This window comes from Narcine bancroftii, chromosome 3 (genome assembly GCF_036971445.1).
Source record: "Narcine bancroftii isolate sNarBan1 chromosome 3, sNarBan1.hap1, whole genome shotgun sequence".
NCBI classification, from domain to species: Eukaryota; Metazoa; Chordata; class Chondrichthyes; order Torpediniformes; family Narcinidae; genus Narcine; species Narcine bancroftii.
The window spans coordinates 318217284-318242085 of NC_091471.1; the positions used below are offsets into that span (position 1 = coordinate 318217284).

Here is a 24802-nt window from a genome sequence, read left to right on the forward strand (position 1 = left end):
CCTTCCCACACAAGTCCCTCACACATGCACTCCCACTCACATGGCCCTACACACACATCCCGAACCACATACCCCTACACACACACACAAGCCATAAATACGCCCACACACACACTCCCTCATACAACCCCCTCACACACAAACCCGCAAATCCACCCACCCACACCACCCCACACATATTTCCCCCACACTCATGCGCTCACACACAGACACACACACACATTCCCTCCACGTATATCACACACACACACACACACACACACACACACCAACCCTCCATATGCAAACCCCACACAAGCCACACATCCCATACCCACACACACTCTCTATATTCAAATCCCACACACACACAAACCCCACTCATAAACACCACACAAGCACAAAACCCCTAACACACACAAACTCACACACAAAAACACCACACAAACACAAACAACCCCCACACTCAAATCCACCCCACACTCTAACCCACAACACACACTAACCCACCACACATACACACCATACTCACATCCCCAAACATCAGAGACTTACCCAAATTCCCCACACACACAAACCCCAAAATAGCGCCCATGGTGGAAGTGAGGGCATTGGTGCAGTCGCTGACCCATGGGGAGGTGTGGGTGAGGGCATTGGTGCCATCGCTGATGGAGGGAGGGGGTGGTGCCGTCGCTGATGGAGGGAGGGGGGTTGGTGCCGTCGCTGATGGAGGGAGGGGGTGTGGTGCCTTCGCTGATGGAGGGAGGGGGGTTGGTGCTGTCGCTGATGGAGGGAGGGGGGTGGTGCCTTCGCTGATGGAGGGAGGGGGGTTGGTGCCGTCGCTGATGGAGGGAGGTGGATTGGTGCCATCGCTGATGGAGGGAGGGGGGTTGGTGCCATCGCTGATGGAGGGAGGGAGGTTGGTGCCATCGCTGATGGAGGGAGGGGGGTGGTGCCATCGCTGATGGAGGGAGGGAGGTTGGTGCCATCGCTGATGGAAGGAGGGGGGGTGGTGCCATCGCTGATGGAGGGAGGGAGGTTGGTGCCATCGCTGATGGAGGGAGGGAGGTTGGTGCCATCGCTGATGGAAGGAGGGGGGTGGTGCCATCGCTGATGGAGGGAGGGAGGTTGGAGCCATCGCTGATGGAGGGAGGGAGGTTGGTGCCATCGCTGATGTGTCAAGGGGTGCAAGATGACGTCATCATTGACAAGTATGGGGATGGAAGTAGCGCTGACAAGCAGGGTGGGGGCGCATGCAATGCTTGCCATGTCCTATATACGTTGGTGCCCCACACAGACACTGACACACACACTCACCCTGCCACACACACCCACTCACACATACACACCCCCACACACACCCCAAACCCACACCCCTCACACACTCCCCATACACCCATCCCCCACAAACTCACACCCCTCACAACCACACACACACCCCTCACACACACCACACATAACCCACACCCACACCCCTCATACACACACCCTCACACATGCCCCACAACACACACCCCTCCACACCATCTCTCCACCCATCCCACACGCTCTCACCCCCCACCCACACATCCACACACTCAGACACCCCCACACTGCCCCCTACACATATTCTCACAAACACACATCTACACACACTTCCCACACACACCCATCCCTCACACACACACCACATTAACACACCATACACACACCCACCCCCACACACCCCACTCCCCACACACCCACTCCCCACAAACACACATCCCTCACAAACACACACCACACATAACCCACACACACTGCCACACACATACCCCACAACACACACCCCTCCACAACACCCACCCACCCATCTCACACACACTCTCACCCCCCACCCACACACTCAGACACCCCCACACAGCCCCTACACTTATCTTCACAAACACTCATCTACACACATTTCCCACACACACCCCTCTCGCACCCATCACTCACACACACACACCCCACACTAACACACTATACACACACCCACCCCCCACATACCCCACTCCCTACACATCCACCCTCCACAAACACACATCCCTCACAAACACACACCACACATAACCCACACCCACACCCCTCATACACACACCCTCACACATGCCCCACAACACACACCCCTCCACACCATCTCTCCACCCATCCCACACACTCTCACCCCCCACCCACACATCCACACACTCAGACACCCCCACACTGCCCCCTACACATATTCTCACAAACACACATCTACACACACTTCCCACACACACCCATCCCTCACACACACACACCACATTAACACACCTTACACACACCCACCCCCACACACCGCACTCCCTACACATCCACCCCCCACAAACACACATCCCTCACAAACACACACCACACATAACCCACACACACATACCCCTCATACACACTCCCACACACATACCCCACAACACACTCCCCTCCACACCCCCATCCACCAATCCCACACACTCTCACCCCCCATCCACACACTCAGACACCCCCACACAGCCCCCTACACTAATCCTCACATACAACCCACACACTCCCACTTACACACACCCCACACACACCTCTCACACACACCCACAAACACACTTCCCACACACTCAGACACCTTCCACACTGACTCCACACTACAAACAGACCACACACAATTCCCACACACACCCCACACACCCACATACTTACACACACTTCCCACACACACTCCCACTTACACACACACCCCACATCCCCACACTTACCAAACACTCACCCCACACAAACCTCTCACATCCACTTGCCACACACTCAATCCACACACTCAGACAACTCCCACAGTGACCCCACACACACACACATCCACACTCCAATAGAATCTCTTTTCTCCCTCTCCCCTTAATCCCGTCTCCGAACCAGATTCTTGTATTTAAAGTAGACTTTGTTCCTAGACGAATATAATATGGGTCTGGAAGTCGGGATTTAGAATGAAAGGTTCTGAAAATCGTTCAGGATAGGTCCCCCCAATTATTTCGGGGCAAATTGGAAGATGTTCTTTTATATCAGCGACATGTTCTATCAGTGAGATAATTTTGTCGAGTTCCTTCCATTTGACGTCGATGTTGTGCTTTGTACAAATGTCTGCATATATTTGTTCACTTATGGAAAATGGAAAGAAGGAAATGCACACACGCACACATACCCACTCCCACACCCTCCCACACGCACACATACATACACACAACCTCCCTCACACCCCTTCTTACACACGCCCACACACATACCTACCCAAAAGGACCCAAGCACATACACTCCACACATATCCACCACACAATCCTACCCACACACCCCACACACAACCCCTCACCCATTCCCTCCATAACCCCACATGCAGACCCCAAACACACACCCCAATCCCACAAAACTCCAGACACACATCCCAATGATTTTGGGGCAAATTGGAAGATGTGCTTTTCTATCAGGGACGTGTTCCATAAGTGAGTTAATTTTGTCGAGTTCCTTCCATTTGACGTCGATGTTGTGCTTTGTGCAAATGTTCTGTATATATTTGAGCGTTGATATATTTGTATATATTTGTTCACTGTTCTGTATATATTCTGTATATATTGTATATATTCTGTATATACTTTTTCACTGTAAACAAAAGCCCCACATATCTGCACACACACCCTCACACACACACCCTCCCCCACACCCCTTCTTACACACGCCCACACACATTCCCACACACATTCCCACCCACAAGCAACCATGCACATATAACCCACACACATCCACTGCACAATCTCACCCACACACACCACACACATCCACTCACACGTTCCATCCAACACCCCAATACCCGAACATGCAGTCCACAAACACACACCCAATTCCACACAACTCCACACACACATCCCAAATCCCACACACAACCCCAACTATTTCGGGGCAAATTGGTAGATGTGCTTTTATATCAGGGACGTGTTCGATAAGTGAGATAATTTTGTCGAGTTCTTTTCATTTGACGTCGATGTTGTGCTTTGTACATATGTTCTGTATATATTTGATCATTGATATATTTGTATATATTTGTTCACTCTTCTGTATATATTCTGTATATATTGTAAATATTCTGTATATACTTTTTCACTGTAAATAAAACCCCCACATACATGCACGCACACACACACTACCACACACACCCAAATGCCAACAGACACTCCCACTCCCTCACACACACACACACACACACACACACACACACACTGTCCCTCACACCCCTTCTTACACACGCTCACACATATACCCACCCACAAGCACCCATGCACTTATACCCCACACACATCCACTACACAATCTTAAAAAATCAAACAAAAGATGAGAAACATTAAATCGGACTGACCCGACAGGACGGAGGAACTAAGGTCGTTTGGAATCAGCAGATGCGATAGAATCGGCAATCTCCGTCAGGCCGAGGGACCTTGAAACACCACACAAGTACAAACTAAACTGGATGAGAGGGTCCTTGCAGAGAAATGGATTGGAGTCAATCCACAGGACCCTCAGAGCAACAGAGAGGATCACTGGAGTCTCCCTCTTCCCCATCAGTGTGATCTAGCAGGATCCTTGTCTGAAGAGGCCATGCCAAATCCTGGAGAAGCCCTTTGACCCTGCCCACAGCATCTCTCAGCTGCTCCCATCAAGGAAGAGAAAGAAGGATCAGAACCAGCATCAGCAGGATGAAGAACAGCTTCTGTGCAGGGGTCGGGAGAAGGTTGAAGCACCAAAGGAACTGCTCCCACTCACCATCCGAGTGCAAACAGAGAGCGCATGTAAAATGTTCAATGATGGGAATGTATGGACATGATACTAAGGGCTGAAAGAGACTTGGAACAGGGTTTTTTGTGGTCGATCATTTATTACGAATAAAGTCTTACACGAAAGGGCAAGAAGCAGCTAAGGTTGTTCTTTCCACACAGATCTACTGTTAGTCCTCTAATTCTATGGGAACTGTCGCAGGGTTGTAGCTCCCAGTTGTTGGGATAGGCTGACACAAAGTGGTAGGTCCAGGTACTAATGAGGATGCCATCAGATGGTTCCCCACCCCCCACTCTCTCCCCACCACCACTGCCAACATCAGTTCTTTGTATTACAAATAAAGATGAGTGAAACACAGAAGTCTGCAGACGCTGTGATTATAATTACAAACACACTGACATGCTGAAGGAACTCAGCTATTCTTTCCAGCATTCAGGCCTGAGCCCTTCTTCAAGGAATAAACAGAATAACCCAGAAGCAGGAAATCTCAGAAAGGCTCAGAATTCTGGTTAGGGGACAAATCCAGCCCAACAAAAGGTGTTAATTGGATGTGATAGGGATGAGGTTTTTCATAGCAGGCCGAGCGACCATGTGGTCAGGCGGGCCGAATCGCTGTCCCAGTCAGTTGGTACAAGATGGCATAGGCCCCCCTTCCCTTCTCATGAGAAGCATGCATTTGGTGACACATGTTGCCTGGGAGATGTCGCCACATCCTGGTTGCAGCAACTCCGCAACGCACTGACATCACTCCCCTAGACCAGCGCACCCCAGAGAGGAATGAGGTCGTCCCCTAAAAGCAGCACGAGAGGTTCATATAAAGGCAGTTACTGGTTCACTTCATGCTGTGTGGAGGTGCTTCATTTCAGTAGCACCACCTTTTGCAGTCACGACAAGACCATGAACAGGCTGTCAGCAAGAGAATGGGATGGGGAATTGAAGCAGGTGGCCACTGGGAGATCCCCACTCTTGTGGCGGACATGGAGAAGTTTGTATTTATAGGATAGCTATAAATTCCGATGAAAATACAACCAGTATAGGTTTTACTCACTCACAGGCTTCCAGAGTGGGTGAGAAAATACAAGTCTTTAGGCCAGCAAATCTTCCAGACAGGGTTCAATGATCAATTCTTCCCAACAGGGTCCCAACCTCCAAAAGGCAGCCCATTCATATATTGGTTTCCCGCCCAAACACAGCTGATTGAGTCTATTACCTATCAGATGTGAATTGTCAAAAGCTACAGTAAGCGTTCAGTAACCTTAACAACACCTTCCAGTGCCAGCTTGAAATTGTTTCTGCTCAGAGGTTTCGCCCACCATTGTTCACAGACGAAGGTGAATGATGCTTGTCAGTGACACATGGGTCTCTCTGGAGGTTGAACTGATCCCAGGGCACTGAGTTCTGGAGAAATGACCACACCAAATTTGATGTTGCTGAATGGAGGAAACACTTTCGTATGTCGCATGGCACCTTTCACTTCGTGCTGGAACTCTAAGAACCTCACCTGAAGCCGCATAGACCAGGCGCAGCAACCATGGAGCCGGGATTTCGATTAGCTGTGGCTCTGCGCTGGTATGCCACCCCTTGTGAGTATCGATCCATCAGTCCCATCTTTGGAATAGGCATCAGCACCGTGTGCATGGTGGTGCAGGTGGTGACGGCCGCCTTGACGAAGTTCCTCGGTAAACGTCTCATGTCCCTGCCCATTGGAACACGTCTCCAGGAGACCAATGACAGCTTGGTGCAAAGGGGATACCCAATGTGTGCCGGTGCCATTGATGGATCACATATTCCCATTATTGCCCCCAGCTTGCATGCTGCAGCCTACTACAATCGCAAAGGCTGGCATTCAATGGTTCTGCAAGCAGTGGTTGACCACAGATTCTGGTGAGCTAAGCCTTTATTGGTCTTTATCACATCACATCTCAATGTCTATCACTTCACTGTGCTTTCCATTCACGTTACAGCTTCTCAGATGTGTTTGTTGGCCGGGCAGTACCCATGATGCCCGAGTGCTTACCAACTCTCCTCTGTATAGAAAGGAAGAGGACCAGGGCGGATACCACTTCCCACCTGACGTGAGTGTTCACCCTACAAAGCTTCATGTGTCAATCTTATGTATGCTTATTGTGTCAACGGTCATGAGTATGAATTAACAACATTCTCCATTGTTGTGCCTGCAGGTGTCCAAGAATGTTAATGGAGTAAAGGTTCCAGCGCATCTTGTGGGTGATCTGGCATATCCACTACGAAACTGGCTGATGAAGGGGTTCACACAGCACCAAGGACTGGATCTGGATCAGCAAAGATTTAACAAGGCCCTTAATTCTGCAAGGATAGTGGTGGAACATGCATATTGCCGTCTAAATGGCTGCCGGTGGTGCCTATCCAACCGTCTGGATATCTCTACCACCTTAGTCCCAGGTGTTGTGTTTGCTCGCTGTGTCCTGCACAATATATGTGAGATTAACAAGGAAGACTTTCTGTCAGAGTGGACGTTGGTTGAAGCAGATGGTCCTGCACCCATTAGCACAGATTGTCACAATCAGCAGGCCCATGGGCACCAGGCCATCCATTCTGCCATTTTGTCCATCCTGTAAGGGTATGACCCTGCCACCTAGCTCCTAATTTCCACAACTTGTTCCCCCCTCCACCCTCCCCACCCAATGCGACAACATGAGCCTACTGCCTGGCATGTTATGTGTTCTCGTGAAGTAATGGTTGCATATAAATGAGACTTGTGTGCTTGTCAAAAATGTAATAAAAAACATTTTTTGAGAAATCTTATTGCTTCATAAATATCTGAGTTCGATATAGCAATGTAAACATTTCACATTATGTTTAAACTAGATGTAAACCATGGAACGGACAAATCACATTGCAAATACACTCCACACTTGAACACCGCAGAACAAAAACAAAAATGGTAAACACAACAAACACCTCCACCTGGCACCACAGCATTTCTGTGTTGTGCCGATTATACCTCTCGGAAGAGGGTTACCAAGTTCATTTGGCAGGCGCATCCTGCGCATTCAGGTGGCCTTCCGGCAGCCCATATTGCCATTATATGCGGCTTTACAAGTGGGGCATTTGGCCACCTGAAAGTGCCTTTTCTAAGAGTTCCTGTATCTGGCTCATTCCTTGAAGAAGGGCTCAGGACTGAAATGTTGGGAACATATCTTGATCTCCTATGGACACTGAAAATCCGGGCTGAGCTCCTCCAGCTTAACGGTGGGTTTTTAAGCACCACATATAGATGCACATCTCAAGACAAGGCCACAAAAATGTGCCACCTGGGAAAATTGCATAACAGGGGCATCTTGTGGTTCCACTTGGCTGCTTCTTACATTATTTGGCCAGGACTTTCTTTGCAAATTTCCCAACACCTATTCTGTGTTTTCTCCAGCCTGTCAATTCAAATACACTTGTTTTCTTACTTCTCCAGTTCTTGGTTTCTCTGCTTCCTGACCTGCTTTTTCCAGCAGTTTTGTATAACTTATATTCCAGCAGTTGCTGTGGTTGAACTTTTACTGATTTAATGAATTGTTTTCATCAGAATCTAAATGTGCTTGAGTCCACGGTCAGCCATGTAAGCATTGAAATGGGTGGCCACTGGGAGATCCACCCTGTTGCAGCAGACAGAGTTGAAGTGCATTAAATGCACCCAATGATTTGGTCACTGCAGCCACCAGTTAAAAAATTCAAGAGGTTCTGCAGTCTGTGTGTCAAGAAATCCCTCTGCACCTCTGTTTTTAGTGGGAATCCTTCAACCCTGAAGTTGTGCTCTCTCGTCCTTGACTCCTCTAACATGAGAGATAATTTTACCACATCTACTGTATCCAGGTTTCTCAACATTCGAAGTGCTTCTTAGGACCCCTACCACTCATCATTCTTCTGAACACCAAGGAGTATAGTCCAAGATCCATCAAACCTTCCTCATATATTAATCCTTTCATTCCAGGAATCATTCTTGTGAATCTTCTGCAATGCCAGCACATCCTTTCTTCAATAAGGAGCCCAAAACTCTCTCCGCTACTGCAGGTGCTGCCTCGCCAGTGCCTTCTTAAGCCTCAACATCACATCCCTGCTCTTATATCCTATTATTTGCGATATGAATACCAACATTCCAATCAGCTGATTGACCACCAACATGGAAGTTAACCTATTGGGCATCCTGCACGGCGATGCCAAGGTCCATCTCCCCCAGAATTTTGAATGTTCACCCTATGCAATAATAATCTGCCCTTTTATTCCTTCTCCCAAAGTTCATGACCAGACATTTTCCTACTTTGGAATTCACTGGCCTCTTCTTTTTCCATTCTCCTAATCTATCTGTCTCTCTGCAGCCTTGCTGTTTTCTCCCAGCTACCTGCTGCTCTGTAACGGGTGAAGAAAAAGAGATGGCCCCCAGAATTGTTTCCCAGCATTTCTGCACACCTGCAGAAAGCCACATAACACAGCAATTGCCTTCTGGTCATTCCCCCTGATAGTACAGATTCTAACACCAATGTGTATCTGTCCAGAGTGTACTGTAGGATGACTGTGATTGGCTGAGAGTGTAGCCACACCTACTGGCAGGTCTTAAAGGATTTCTCCTAGCCAGACCAGGTCATTCTGGACTGGTCGACCCACTTATGATATGCTCCAGTCTTTTAGTTAATAAAAGTCTTGGTTTGGATCAACAAGTGTTTGGTTCTTTCGACGCACTCTGCAATGTTCCCCCTTCCTGCACCTTTGCTCTCTGAGATGTGTCACCAGCAGTGTCATTTCCTTCTGTTCCTCAAAATAGATACTTTATTTTCATATTTCAATATGTGCGCAACTCGGAGTTCACAATATTAGCCAAGAGCTGTTAAAATTCCCGGGAAAACATTGCAAATTATAAAATCTTCTCAAACAATGAAAAACCATGTACAAAAGTGAAAACAGTGACTCCTGGTGGGCCAGGTAAAAACTATCGGGAGATACATAAAAAGGTGCCTTTTTAGAATCTTTTTCTGCTCATGTAGAGAGGGTTTTGAAGGTTAATTGGAAACTATTTTCAGAGGCTTGGACTTGGATGAATTTGTACGGACTGAATGAAGATGATGTTCACTTTGTTCCTGATGCATTTTTATATTTGAATCAATCAATGAGAATATTATGGTTGGAGGAGATTTTAATTGTTGTTTGGATCCGTTGTTGATTAAATCTCGAAAAATTGTGAAAAAAAAACAAAATGGCGAAAAGAATAACTGAGTTGATGGGGGATTTAAATTTAGTGGAAATATGGGAACAGAGGAATCCGACCGAAAAGGATTTTTCCTTTTATTCTCACGTCATGATTCGGTTTCAAGAATAGTTTTTTTTGGTATCAGCCCATTTGCAGGGTCGAATCAGACAGGCTGAGTATAAGAGTAGGATTCTGTCAGATCACTCATTATTGTTAATTTCACGTAGTATCGCAGAGATGGTGGAAACCTGTTATTGTTGGTGATTTAATGAAATGTTGTTAAAAAAAACCTGAAATTATTACGCTTGTAAGAGATCAGATTAGGTTTTTTTAGAAACGAATAAGGGATCAGTTCAAAGTAATTTTATGTTATGGGATACTTTAAAAAAGATATTTACGAGGTCAAACTATTACTTACACAGCAAAAGTGAAGAAACAATATATAGCAGAAATTCAGGACTTAGAGAAAGAAATTGCAACATTAGAGAAGACATTTCAGAAAAATTCAACTGAGGATAATAAAATACAGTTGTCCAAATTGAAGCTTTGTTATAATACAATTGTGAAAAAATAATTCAATGATGGAAACAGCTCTACTATGAGTTGAGGGACAGAGCACATACGGTTTTAACTTAGCAATTGGAAACTGAACAAGTGCCTAGAATGCAGTTAGGAGAAATTCAGAGATAACATAAACCACAGGATATTAATGATGAATTTTGTACATTTCATCGGGACTTTATCTGAAGGGAATTCGGATATGGAGCAGATTGATTGTTTTTTGTCGAATTTAAATTTACCTTTATTAGAGGAAGAGGATATTAAGACTTTGGATGGTTCATTTACTGATTTGGAACTTAAGGAGGCGTTACAATCTATGCCAAGTGGAAAATCACCTGGAGAAGATGGATTTACATTGGAATTTTAGAGAAATTTTTATGATTTGTTATTTCCGGAATATTCTGATGTACTGAAGCTCGCCACTGATACAGGTTTATTTCCAGAATCGTTTTCAAGGGCATTAATAACACTCATCCCAAAGAAAGACAGAGATCCATTAAAAGTTGTGTCATACAGACTAATATTAATAAATAATAATATTGAATGTAGATTACAAAATTGTAGCAAAGGTTTTAGCAAACAGATTGGCTAACCTTTTACCGCAATTAGTACATGTGGATCAAGCAGGATTTATCAAGGACAGGTATTCAGCTGATAATATTACTAAATTAATTACAATAATTAATGCTTCAAGACAACTCAACCAGACAATGATATTAGCGCTAGACGTGGAAATGGCTTTCCACAGTGTGGAGTGGAATTTTTATTTAAGGTGTTAGAAAAATATAAATTTGGACCACTCTTTACCAGTTGGGTTAAGGCATTATATACTAATACTCCTGCTCGGGTGGTGACAAATGGACAGATTTTGCAGGCATTCAATTTGTTTAGATCCACTAGACAGGGTCGTCCGCTGTCACTAGCCTTATTTGCATTAGTTATAGAACCAAGCAATTAGGCAAGAAATGAATATTAAGGGAATTACAATTGGTGGGCAAGAGTATAAAATTAATCTGTTTGCAGATGATGTGTTGATATATTTGTCTCAACCTAAGAATTCTTTCGAACCATTACAAAATTTGTTGAAAAGATACGGGGTAATGTCAGGCTATAAAGTAAAGTGAGATATTACTAATATCAGATGGAGATTATTCAGATTGTAAACAACTTATGAAGTTTAAATGGTCAAATAAAATTATTTGGGCATAATAATGGATAAAGAGTATCAAAATTTATACAGCTTAAATTATGTACCATTATTAAATAAGATTAACTTTGATTTAAATAGATGGAAGGAGTCACTGTTAACACGGGTAAATTGTATTAAAATGAGTATATATCCACGCATTCAGTATTTGTTTCAATCTATTCTGAGTGTTATACCGGGAAAGTTCTTTCAGGAATTAAATAAAGCAGATTGTTTCTTTCTATGGAAAGGTAAGTTGTCTAGAGTCTCTATGCAAATGTTGACATGGAGGTATGTTTTGGGAGGTCATCAATTCCACATTTTCAAAATTATTATCAAGTAGCACAATTAAAGATGAATAGATTGTTTGATATTGACCAACCTCCGATGTGGGTGAATGTGGAGATGGATCAAATACAAGAAAGAACAATACATTATTTTATATATAAATGGAATCCTCTGCTTTTGCAGTAGTATCAACTGACAGTATTGAAACATTTGATAGGAGAATGGTATAAATGGAATCAGTTTATAGGATCGAAAGGTAAGATTTCAGCTAAGACACCATTATATCAGAATCAGACAATTTCATTTTCTATGAATAATTCTTATTTGAAAGATTGGGAATCAAAAGAAGTGATATTATTGGAGGACTGTTTTGAAGTAGATTCACTTCTTTGGTTTAATAGACAGAGAGAAATTTGGAATATCACAAAATACTTTATTTGCTTACTATCAAGTACAAGATTTATTATTAGAATGCTTTGGTAGAAATTTTAGTATAACCTGGTCAAATGAAATTTGAGAGATTAATTGTTGATAAGGGGAAAGAAGGGATTTGTTTCCGAAATGATATGTTATTACAAGAAAAGATGAAAAAGGTAGATATATTTAAAATAAAGGATAAATGGGAGAAGGATTTATGTGTTCCTATTTCTGTGGATGAGTGGTCTTACATGTGTTTGGTTAGTGTTATGAAATTAATTAATGTACGATATAGTTTAGTTAGTTATAACTTTCTGCATCAGTTATATTGAACTCCTGAAAAACTGACAAAATATGGATTTAGTGGGTCAGATTTGTGTTTTTGATTTGGTGATCAGACAGGTACTTTTTTTATACTCAGCGTGGGAATGTTTAAAGTTGAAGCCCTTTTGGTAAAAAGTGATTAAATTTTTGCGAGTTCTTTTCAAATAGATTTATATGTGGATCCATGGGTATGATTACTGGGATACATGAATACAATTATGGCAAATTTACGCTTGGAGAAACCTCAAATTGCATATATTCGTTTAGAATTAGCAGTGGCTAGAAAATGTATAGCTGCAACTTGGAAAAATGATGTCGAATTGAGTATTTATAGATGACACAATGAAATTCAATCATGTATTTACTTAGAGAAAATAACGTATAATTTGCAAAATAATTATTCTTTTTTTATAAAGATGTGAAGTTGGTATTTGGAATGTATGGGTTGAGATGTTAAGTAAAAGCCTTATACGTGTTGCAAGATGTAAATGGATGTCACACCGTAACAGTCTGTTATGAGACGATGCTATTGAGTTTTTTAATATAAGCTTCGTAGGGGTGAGGGTTATAGGGGCTGGGATAGATTAGAAGGGGGAGGAGGGAGGTGGGAGGTAGTAGAGGGTAGTTTTAGATTAAACTTTGTATTTTTTCTTGGTTCTGTAAAATTCTTAAATAAACTTCCAAAAAAACTGCATCGAGATAAATGTCGAGCCAGGCTCATCCATTGAACAGAAGACAACATAACACATCAATTGCCTTCTGGTTTTTCATCCACTCTACTCCAAACCTTACAATTTTGACTCCATGGGTTTCCTCTGGGTACTGATGTCCTCTCACATCCCTCAGGTAGGTGTAAATGGCAGCTTGATGATTGATGTGGATTGTTTTATATTTTAAATACAACATCTATATTGTACATGTAATGGCAATATCATTCAAAGAATTAGACTCCACTACAAAACTGGGAGGAAGGATGTGAACCTGAAAGATTTAGTTATGGTCACTGATTCTTAAACAATTTGGTGAGAGGACACACACATGGATATCGGGATGAACCCAGGCATGAGAGGTTTCAGAAAGGAGTAGAGACTGTTCTTGATCAATCAAGAAATTTTAGAGATCACCCAGTAAATGTTATGAGAAGGCACATGAGCGCGCGATGCCATAAAATGAGTTACGTTTATATTGCATATTCGGTTAATTTTTAACTTAGACATACAGCACGGTAGCAGAACATCTCATGCCCTGAAGCCATGCTGCCCAATTTACACCCCATTGACCTACACCCCCTGCACATTTTGAATAGATGGAGGAAACCAGAGCCCCTGAGGAAAACCCACGCAGATACAGGGAAGACTTTCAAACTCTTTATAGACAGTGCAGGACCCGAACCCAGGTCCGGTCCCAACCATTGGTGCTGTAAAGGTGTTGTGCTAATTTCCACACCAACCATGTCATCCTTTAGATGCCATCTTATTCAGAATAAAGAGTGTTTACTCTTTCTCTCCTTTAACCATCTTGAACACAATGGCAAACTGTTTCATTAACCTCAAAAACAATTGATCAGAAATAATCTATAGAACACCGTCAAACCCATTAACTGAAATAAATTAAATAGAAGGAAAAAAGAAAAAAAATTAACTGCTAAAACGAAAAAAACCTAAAAATTAGGTCTAATCCAACCTCTCCCTCTAATCAAAGTTACCTTATGTAGTGAAGAAAAGAAGAATAGTGTAGAACCACTGGTAGCCCCCAGAGAACAGGCGATGAATGGCCAAACCACACATTTAGTTCCTCCAATTGTAGTTGCAAATTTGTCACCTGAATATTCAAATATTAGGCTTCAATTTGTAATAAGGTCTTTTCCATCCCTCTAGTCATGTGAGATTCTCCTCTAAGTTGTAAAATTTTTATTTAGATGTGTTAGATTTCCTCGCCACCGCAAACTCTGGGAAAGCGGAGGACTGGCACAGGGCACCAGAAAACAAGACCACACCCCACCAACATCTGAGAAGCAGAGGATTCAATCCACAGGTCGGTGACCATGGAAGCAGACCAGCGAGACGTTCTGCAGCTGAAGGACCCACATAGGTGGCAAGCTGTTCGTGACTTGAGGAGAGTAACACACGCAGGCTGTGGGGTTCTGGGGAAAGCAGTCAAGGAACTCACACCAGGCCGTTGATTGCAAGAGATTGGTTGAACTGGCTAAAAGAGTGTCAGGTTTCAGCCCTGGGATACGAGTGGGTGCGAAAGAGTTCCTAATTGTGTCAGAAGTTCAAAACTGGAGCTCGCATTGCCAATAACTTGGATTGGTCTGTGAGCATTGAAAGAGAATCCACAGACCCTCAGTGACTTGGCCCAGGGTTCAGGGTGGTGGGGGTGGGTGGGGGGAGAGCACGACTCTCTTTTGCTTCTTTCTCTGAGTGCAAGAGGCATTTCAAGCAATTTCTTACAATGGCGAATCTGTCTGCCTCACAGCAGGAAAAAAGCAATTTTGTGTGAAATGACACTTTTTCATTACATGACAGTAAATTGTCTCCTGAAATAGAGAGAGAGGTTCAAGTTTCAAACTATTACAAACTCCACTCACCAGACCTACCTGGATTATATCTCTTCCCACTTTATTTTTGCAAGGACGCCACTGATTTTATCACAACTCCTCTGCTCGATCTGTCCTGTGACAGACTATATATTTTACATTGTATTTTGATATGTTTTTGAAAGAGATGGATTGTAGGAGTCGTGTCGGTCACAAACAAACACAAACACTTCACAACACAGCTTTTAATTAAAATGCAAGAGCATTGCTGAGAGTGAGTCATGCAGACGCCAAGACCCTTGGCAAAGGCAAAACAAGGAGACTGTTTTGCAAAATAATTTCAAAAGCAGATGTTTTTTGAAATTATTGTTTTTAAAGCAACAGATGAATGGACTCAGAAGTTTGGGTGCGGTGCAGTAATCTGGCTGGTTCCAGTTTGCTGTTCTAAGAAGGCCATGTGGTCTTGCAATCAGAGGGGAGAGACCAAATAGGCTTGAGAGAGAGAGAGAGAGAGAGAGACAGAGAGACAGAGAGATGGCAAGCTGGCATCTTGTTGAAACCCCATTTTGAAAACGGGTTGTGAGTTCTCAGTTCAGCCTGTTGAAAAACCTTGTTGTCCATTCAAGAGGAAATGGCTGGCTAGAAATTATGTTTCACCTGATATAAGGGAAATAAAAGGAACTCAATGGTGATCTGCAGAAGTAGTTATCATTTGGAAAACCCTGATGGGGCAAGTTTCTTTGGCAAGATACCAAAGTGGCTGATCAGAGGGAATCAGTTTTTGTGTGTCCAATGAGCAAGAACCCTCTCTGAAACCAACAAGAGACTTCCTGAGGGGCAACCATTTACTTTTAAGCACCAGAGCTTGGTGATAGACACCAGTGAACTTGTAGGAGTGTCAAAGATCTTTATACACTTTAAATACACCTGCGCTTAGAATTAGAAGCTGTTAGGCTGTTACATTAATAGTGATGTTTGATCCTGTTTTTGTTTAAAGAAAATTAAAAATGATGTTTGTTTAAGTATCCTTTGTCTTGGTGATTTTCTATTGCTGCTTAGTTTTGGGGTCCTCTGGGCCTGTAAAAGTCCCAAGGAGGTTTTCTACTCCAGAACAGCCAAAATGTCTTCAACAAATGCAGATTCCCCCATACTGTAATTGATAAAGTCTGCACCCATATCTCCAATTCTCTTTCTGCCCTTACTCCACCTCCCCTCCAGCAGAACAAGGACAGAATCTCTCAGGTTTCTCAGTTACCACCCATCATCTGCCACATCTGCCACATTATCCTTGGACACTTCCAACTTCAGCACCATCCTCTAAACTGCTACATCTAACCCACTCCACTAATATCCTCTTTTCACATGGGCACGTCTTTCTGTGACTCCCTCAATGGCACTTCCCTCTCCACTCACCACTACCTGACACACTCCCCATTGGAACCGCAGAAATTTCCAAACTTCCATTCATCTCCACTCACTTACATCCAAGGCCACAATCAGATCTTCCAGTTGAGGCAGAGTTTCCCATGCACCCCATCCAACCTGACCTCCTACATTTGGTAGACTCAGTTGACCTTGATATCACCAAGACCAAATACATTTTGCTAAATACCTGTGCTCTGTGGATCTAAACATGAGCTTCCTGTGGTCTACCATATCAATTCTCTAACCCTGTCTGTTGTCCCCATCCTTCGCCAGGGTGAGGGCACACAAACTTCAAGAAAACACATTATATTCCTCCTGGGTAGCCTTTAACTCTATAGCATGAACACAAATGTTTCTCATTTTAAGCAGTCACTCACCTGTGTCTGATTTCACTGTTTCCAGCTCTTGATCTACTGCCCATTTGAATATAATTACTCCTTTAAGGTAGAAGAGTTGACAGTGGTGTTTTCCCCATGTCGCTTGCCATTGAACAACTGGCAAAATTAAGTGCCAGTTGTTGCAGAATGAATGGTGTTATTGTTCAAAATCTGCCTGAGATCGAAAGTATTCTTGTACTGAATAGACATCTGGGCCAAATGCTATTTAAGGAGAATCTGTACCTGACTGGACATCCTGAAGTACAATGACTACTTCTATCCACTAAAGCACAACTGTCAAACTCTGGCCCGCGGGCCAAGATATAATTATATTTGGCCTGCAAGATCATATCAAAAATGTATTAGAGGTGGCCAGCTGGCCGCCGCGCCAGTATAGCGAATGCACAGTAACCGCTGTGTCCCAGGGTGAGAGAGAGAGAGAAAAATCCTGGTTCTTGAAAAGTAATGGTGGGTGGTTTTATAAACACGCTGTCATGTCCCCCCGCCCACCCCCCCACCGCAGCACGGCCTGGCCGGTGTCAGGGGAAGCCAAGGCCGCTTCCCAGCTTCCGGAAACCCAGTGGCACAGCGTTTCTTGGAGCTGCAGATGGAGTCGGGACGCCGGAGGGAAGAGTGGGGCTCCCCGCCGAGCGATGGGGGCACCGGCCGCCGTGCGCCTTCCCACCAGACCAGCGGCGGGTGCCAGGAGAACACGTGGAGAGCGAGGCTGGTCGGGCAGGTAGGGTGGAACCCCCCGCCAATCTCAGGAGTGGCGTGGGCTGGATCGGGATTAGCCGCGCTCACCTGCTCCTCTACCGCTGACCGGGATCCCAGCATGGTGCTGAGTACAGAGACTGCCCTGGAAAGGTCCTGGGACACCGGCACGGAAAGGAAAGGGGGTCCGGGAGAAACTCAGCAGGTCAAGGGTGTCCGGGTGTAACTCAGTAGGTCATGGGGGGTCTGGGAGAAACTCAGCAGGTCAAGAGAGGTCCGGGAGAAGCTCAGCAGGTCAAGGGAGGTCCGGGAGAAACTCAGTAGGTCAAAGGGGGATCCGGGAGAAACTCAGCAGGTCAAGGGAGGTCCGGGAGAAACTCAGCAGGTCAAAGGGGGTCCGGCAGAAACTCAGGGGGGGGTCTGACCTCGCCAGGACCGTTGCCCATTCCCCCTCCCTGCCGCAGGCTGACCCGCGACTCATGGTGCATGGAACACAACAGAGAGGACCTACTGCGGACCTCCACCCCCTAAAATGATGGAAATAGAAGAAGATGACAAAATTTTCTTGTTTATTTTCATTGGTGATGACATTGTTCAATGGGTTTATTGTATATGTTGAATGTTTAATGGGTTTGGAGGGGGGTGGGAAGGAAGGAGGGAAGGGAGGGGGGAAAAGGGGAAAAATTACACTGTGTATATTCAAGAGGGAAATGTTTGTGTGTATTTTGGTTGGTTCATAGTGTGAAAAATAAAAAAAAAAATAAAAATGAAGTTAAACTGAAGGAATATCTCACATAATAAATTTACCTCACTCGCACAGCAATATCTCACAACAGAACCGACTCACATAAAAAGGTCACACTGTGGAAGTCACGAACAGAACCATCTCACACTAAGCTACACATTTACTTCACAAGGTTACACTGTGGGACTCACTGACTGGAATGTGGAACTCACTCACATAACAAGTCCACATTGTGAAAATCATTCATCTCACCAGGTCACACTGTGAAAACAACTCACATTACATTTTTGATGTCAAACTCATGGACATAACAAGGTCAAACTGTGGAACTCACTCACATAACAAGTCAACACTGTGAAAATCATTCATATCACCAGGTCACACTGTGAAAATCACACATAAAATTTTCAACATCAAACTCGCTTAACAGAACAAGGTCCAACTGAGGAAATCACTCACATAACAAGTTTACACTGTGGGAATACCTTACATAACAAGGTCACACTGTCGAACTCAATAACATACCAATTTTACACTCTGAGACTCACTAATTTGATAGGTTGACACTGTGGAATTCACTTACATAACAATGTCACACTTTGAAATGCACTGACATCACCAGGTCACACTTTGAAATTCACTCACATAACAATTTTACACTGTGGGACTCACGAACAAAACATTTTCAATGTCGAAATCCAATCAGTTCAGAATGTGGGACTCACTCACATAACAAGGTTAGACGGCGGGTAAAAAATCACATCACCTGTTCATTCTGTGGAACTCATTCAAATAACAAAGTTACATTGTGGAAACTCCTTCAATGTTAAAATATGGGAATTTATCACATAATAAGTTTACAATGTGGAACTCACTAGCACAGCAATGTCACACTGTGGAACTAATAAGGTCACACTGTAGAAGTCACCAACATAACAAGGTCACACTGTAGAAGTCACCAACATAACAATCTCACACTGTGGTACACATTTACTTAACAAACACTGTGGGACTCATTAACATAACATGGCTGGAATGTGGAACTCACTTACATAACAAGTCGACACTGCAAAAATCATTCATATCACAAGGTCACACTGTGAAAACCACTCACATTACATTTTCAACGTCGAATCCGTTGACATAACAAGGCCAAACTGTGGGACTCACTCACATACCAAGGCCACACTGTCAAACTCAATAACATAGCAATTTTACATTCTGAGACTCACTAACTTGACAGGTTGACACTGTGGAATTCACTTCCATAACAACGTCACACTTTGAAATACTCACATCAACAGGTCACACAGTGAAAATTATTCACATAACAAGATTACACTGTGGGACTCATTGACATAACAAGTTTACATTTTTTGACTAACACATAACATGGTTATATTGTGGAATTCATTCACATAACAAGTTTATCCTGTAGGAATCCCTCACATAACAAGGTCATACTGTGAAACTCACTCACATCCCAATGTTACACTCTGAGACTCATTAACTAAACAAGGATGACACTGAGAAATTCACTTCCATAACAATGTAACACTTTAAACTGATTCACAGAGCAAGGTTAGTGTAATAACCAGGTTACACTCTGGAACTCACTAACATTACATTTTCAATATTGAACTCACTGACACAACAATGTCAAACTGTGGGACACACTCACATCACCAGGTCACACTGCGAAAATAACTCACATAACAAGTTTACACTGTGGGACTCACTAACATAATATTAACAATGTGGGATTCACTAAGAAAACAAGATTACACTGTGGAACTCACTCTCATAACATTTTCAATGTCGAACTCACTGATATAACAAGTTCAGAATGTGGGACTCACTCACATGACAAGGTTAGAGAGTGGTTATAAATCACATCACAAGTTCATTCTATGGAACTGTAATGGAAGAATTCGACCAGATTATGCAAGAATGTATACATGTGAATCAGAAGACATGATCTAAATTCCACCATGAGGCCCAGAGATGCAGTTGTATTTTGCTAGTTGCAGACTGTCAGGAGACCTTGAAGATAATGAAATCAGTTATTCAAAGAGATAAGCTATGAGTAAACAACTTTTGGGTAATATAAGCCATGTTCCCACTGCTGAGGTTTGGGACTCTCTGAGGGGTGACAATAGCTCTCAGCAAGAAGAAGAACTTCTAGACTCCAACCAACATCTCAGTCGGGGGAGGTGGAGAACCTGCTACCGGCGCCCCGACAACCTACTACAAATGTGCGGTCGTTGCCTCGCTTCAGCAGTTGGGACCAGTCCAGGCATTGAGGGGTTGGGGAGGGGAACGGGCAGGGGAATGAGGAGGGCTACGGGGTAGAGGAAATGGGAGGTGAACGGAGGAAGGCATCCTTACCCCCTCCCCTCACCACCCGTTCCTCTGCATTTCCCCTGCCTCTCCTCTCCTCCTTGCAGAAGAAGCCAGGCCTCATTGCAGCCAGAACCTCCCTGTGGTTCCAGAGCCTCCATTTCAGGAAGTGACTTCGACGCTCTTGCTGGACAGACGTCTTGTCTCTTGATTCATTCTGTACCATTGTTATTAAATTAAAAAATGGGTTGGCTTTTTAAAGCTTGAACGCAAAAGGCTGGTCCAGATAGACAACATACAAACAAGCCCTTCGGCCCCTCTCTCCTGCTGGACAGGCTGTTGTAATCAGTCCATATTCCTCTCCCCTTTTTCATTCTTTGATCCCATCCAGCTCATGTTGCCTTGTCAATCTCACGGCCTGTGAGAAGAAGCTATTACCCTGCCTGGCTGCTCTGCTTTTATTCCTCCACATCTCCTTCCTGATGGCAGGGGGTCAAAGATGCTCTGTGCTGGATATCTATGAGTCTCTTTACAGATCCCATTCCTGCAAACAATCAGGGGACCCTTGTCTTGAGGTTCCACCCATGTTGCCTCTCCCTCAGCACTCTCTTGTCAGAACACAACTGCATCCTTCTTCCCCTCCTCCACCAGGTCTCAGTACCCCACTGACAATTCCAGTCAGCTGCCATGTCTATACCCTTCCCCACCTAAACCGATGGATCGACCAGCACCTTCTCTCCTCAAGAGTCCAAGGAATCCACTCTCTCGCAATGTTCTGCTATCGAATGACCTGCATCCTCCTTCCCCCTTTGTTTCCTCCCGTTATCAGGCACCTGGATGGACCCCAACCTGTTGAAACTAACCGTGTTCTCTCTGATCTCTCTGTGCCTCTGCCCTCCATCCAGGGGTCTTGGTTGTCATGTGGGGCTGGTGGAGAAAAATACACCAACTCAAGGAGATGGTGAGCACTTTGGAGACCCCCAGCTCCAGGAGACCAGGAGCAGTACAGAGACCCCCAGATCCAGGAGACAGCGAGAACCACAGAGATGCCCAACACTTATCAATCGGCGAAAACCTGATAACCAGGTGCAAGGTGCAAGGTGCAAGGAACTCTCAGTACTGCTGCACGTGGGACAGGTGTGGCCCTTCCCCACACCTTCACCCTGGCAATTCCGAAAACAGTCTTCCTATTCATGTGGGGGTCCAAAATGGGTAGAGTCTGGAGAAGGACCATGTTCGTCATCAATCAATGGGTGCAAGGGTGTAACCAGCATGGCCATGATTGTGTGTGGCTGTGCGTGGAACCAAAGAGCAAGGGCACCAAAAGCTGCTATGTGCTGAGGTTCTACCTGGCTCAGGTATTGCGAAAGATTTGTCTGGCCCTGGTGACACACAATGTCCCAGTCACCAGGACTTCCTGGGAATGGTTTCATCGACAAACAATTTTGACCACAAGGCCATCAGGCAGTGGTCAGCAGAGAATTGCTGACACAGTGACTCTAGGACTCAATGGGATACATAGGGGTGGTTCCCTGAGCAGAGCATCCAGAGACAGAAATCCAGAGCTGTGGAAGACCAGAAACTCGGTGAAAGATGCCCTTTGGTCTGCCTGAAATCCAGATGGGAGTAGCAAACACTATGACATCTGCCCAAAGCAAAGGGAGGAAGGTTTAGGGGAGATATCAGGGGTATCTACCCAGAGTTGTGGGTGCCAGGAATGCCTTGCCAGGAGTGGTGATGAAGGCCAAAACATTAGGGGCTTTTAAGGGGTTCTTAGTCACATTGAGGGGCTGAGACCAAGGAGGATATTCTCCAACAGCAGAGGGTGGCAGTAACCACAAGATGTCAAAGTGGTGGCAATGAAGCTAAACATAGGCCATCTAAGGAGACTGTGCACCCGTCTGCAGGAATTTGGACTAACTATAAACCTTGCTTAGTGCCAGTTCAGGCTGGAAACGTTCGGCGTCAAATCAACAGGCACATAACTAAACCCCTCCTTAAAAAGGTAGAGGCTGTTCAGTGCTTCCACAAACCTCCCTCCACAGTGAAGGGGGCTGTAGGAATTCACCGGTTCGATTAATTTTTATCACCGATTCATACCGGTAGTGGCCCGCATCTTGTGGAGAAAGGTAAAGACATTACCTGGGACAATGAGGATTTGGAGGGGTTCCAGAAGGCCAAGGACGCACTGGCCAACACCACCCTTCAGGTACACGCCAGGCCAGAAACACCCAAATTCTCACAGTAGATGCTTCCAGCACAACAGTACGAGGCACACTGGAACAATTCATCGAAGGGCAATGGCAGCCCCTGGCCTTCTTTAGCAGACACCTCTGGCCACCCAAACTCAACTACAGCACCTTTGGTTGAGAGCAATTGGTGCTGTTCCTGGCAGTCAGGCACTTGAGGTATTTTTTGGAAGGTAGACAATTCAGAGTCTTCATGGACCAGAAGACATTAACTTTTGCCTTCCATAAAGTGTTGGACCCGTGGTCGGCCAGGCAGCAGCTACTCCTCTCATATGAGTCTGAGTTCACTACAGTTATTCAACACATCGTGGGTGATGCACTGCCTCACCTTGCAATCAAGTCTGTCCAGGCCCTGTCCCAGGGAATAGACTATTTCACCCTAGGAAGGTGACGGCAGGAAGACCCTGAGATCCTTGCATGCAGGACAGCAGTTTCAAGGCTCAGGCTGGAGGATGTTGCCATCGAACCTGATAAATAGACGCTCCTCTGCAACATTTCAATGGCAAACCCCGCCTCATCATGCCGGCAGCATGGAGATGACAGTTTTTTGATGAGGTGCAAAACCTAACGCACCCAGCTATCAGTCCTGTCAAAATGGCTGTCAGTAGGTTCGTCTTGCAGAGCCTCCGGAAACAGGTTGTCACTGGGCCAAGACCTGAACACTCTGCCAAATGACCAAAATGCAGACATACGTGAAGGCATCACCCCCAGACATTCAACTCATACATACGTGAAGGCATCACCCCCAGACATTCAACTCAGCACCACGTAGGTTCAGCCACGTCTACATTGACATTGTAGGGTCATTACTGGCCTCCCACGGGGCGTTATCTTCTCACCATGATTGCCTGCTCCATGAGGTTCCCCGAGGCGGTCCAGCTGGCTGACACAACCACTTGTGTCCTCCATTAAATTGGAAGCGGTTATAAATATGTAGGAGTGCTTGATAATAAATGGTCTCCCTTGTAGTTGGGGTACAATGTATTTCTTGAGATCAGAGGAATCCAGGAGCCAGCACAAAGTGATCCTGTGTTTCCCAATGATTTGATAGTTGGGGTATTAGAAAGTGGATGGGCCGAACGGTCTTCTGCTCCTTCGACTGCCTCTCTTTTCTGTCCTGCGATGCTGATTCGGTGCGGCTGTGTGTTCCCTCGCTCGCTGATTGGTTGCTTCAGTTGCGCGAGCCAATGGGCTGATTGGGTGAGGCCGCTATTGGATTGGAAGCTGAAGTCGGGTTAGATTGATGGGCGGGTTCGCGGGCTGATTGGCTCTTGCTGTGAGGAGGCGGGACTTTGGTGACGGCGTCGTCTGCTCGGGGTCCGTCGCGTCGAACGGGAAGAAGTTGGCGGCAGCGCCGGGACCTTCCTCAGCCGCGCGGTCCAGGAAAGCGGGCGACCCGCAGCCCGCCGGGCCACATCTGGGATCGGCCGGTACCAGCGGGGTATTTGGTGGAGCCGAGGCGTCGGTGCAAGGCCTGGTGGCGCCAACAGGGCGAGGCCGGAGGTCGCGGGGTAACTGGCAGCGGGAGGGGGAGGGGCAAGAAGGAGGTTTGCACGTGCTTGATTGGAGCATGCGCGGTGGGTTCGCGACTTTGCGTTCTGTTCGCGCATGTGCGAACTGACGGCATTAAGCGAACCTTTTGCGCA

At 45.2% G+C, this 24802-nt stretch overlaps 1 protein-coding gene across 2 annotated transcripts; it reads left to right on the forward strand.

The window, feature by feature from the left end:
* Positions 1 to 1117: 1117 nt before the first annotated feature.
* Positions 1118 to 7558, forward strand: LOC138759076 (uncharacterized). Of its 2 annotated transcripts, none has more exons than XM_069928946.1 (2): positions 1118 to 6854; positions 6960 to 7558. In XM_069928946.1, exons 1-2 carry the CDS (start codon positions 6507 to 6509, stop codon positions 7374 to 7376), a joined length of 765 nt encoding a protein of 254 aa, XP_069785047.1. In that variant the 5' UTR covers positions 1118 to 6506; the 3' UTR covers positions 7377 to 7558. Both variants share the same exon structure in this region; 1 of them encodes a protein (XP_069785047.1).
* Positions 7559 to 24802: the final 17244 nt, after the last annotated feature.

Coding starts and splice junctions, on each gene's coding strand:
- LOC138759076 (XM_069928946.1), top strand. CDS start 6,507: ATGACAGCTTGGTGCAAAGGGGATACCCAATGTGTGCCGGTGCCATTG. Junction 6,855..6,959: donor GATACCACTTCCCACCTGAC/GTGAGTGTTCAC, acceptor TTGTGCCTGCAG/GTGTCCAAGAATGTTAATGG.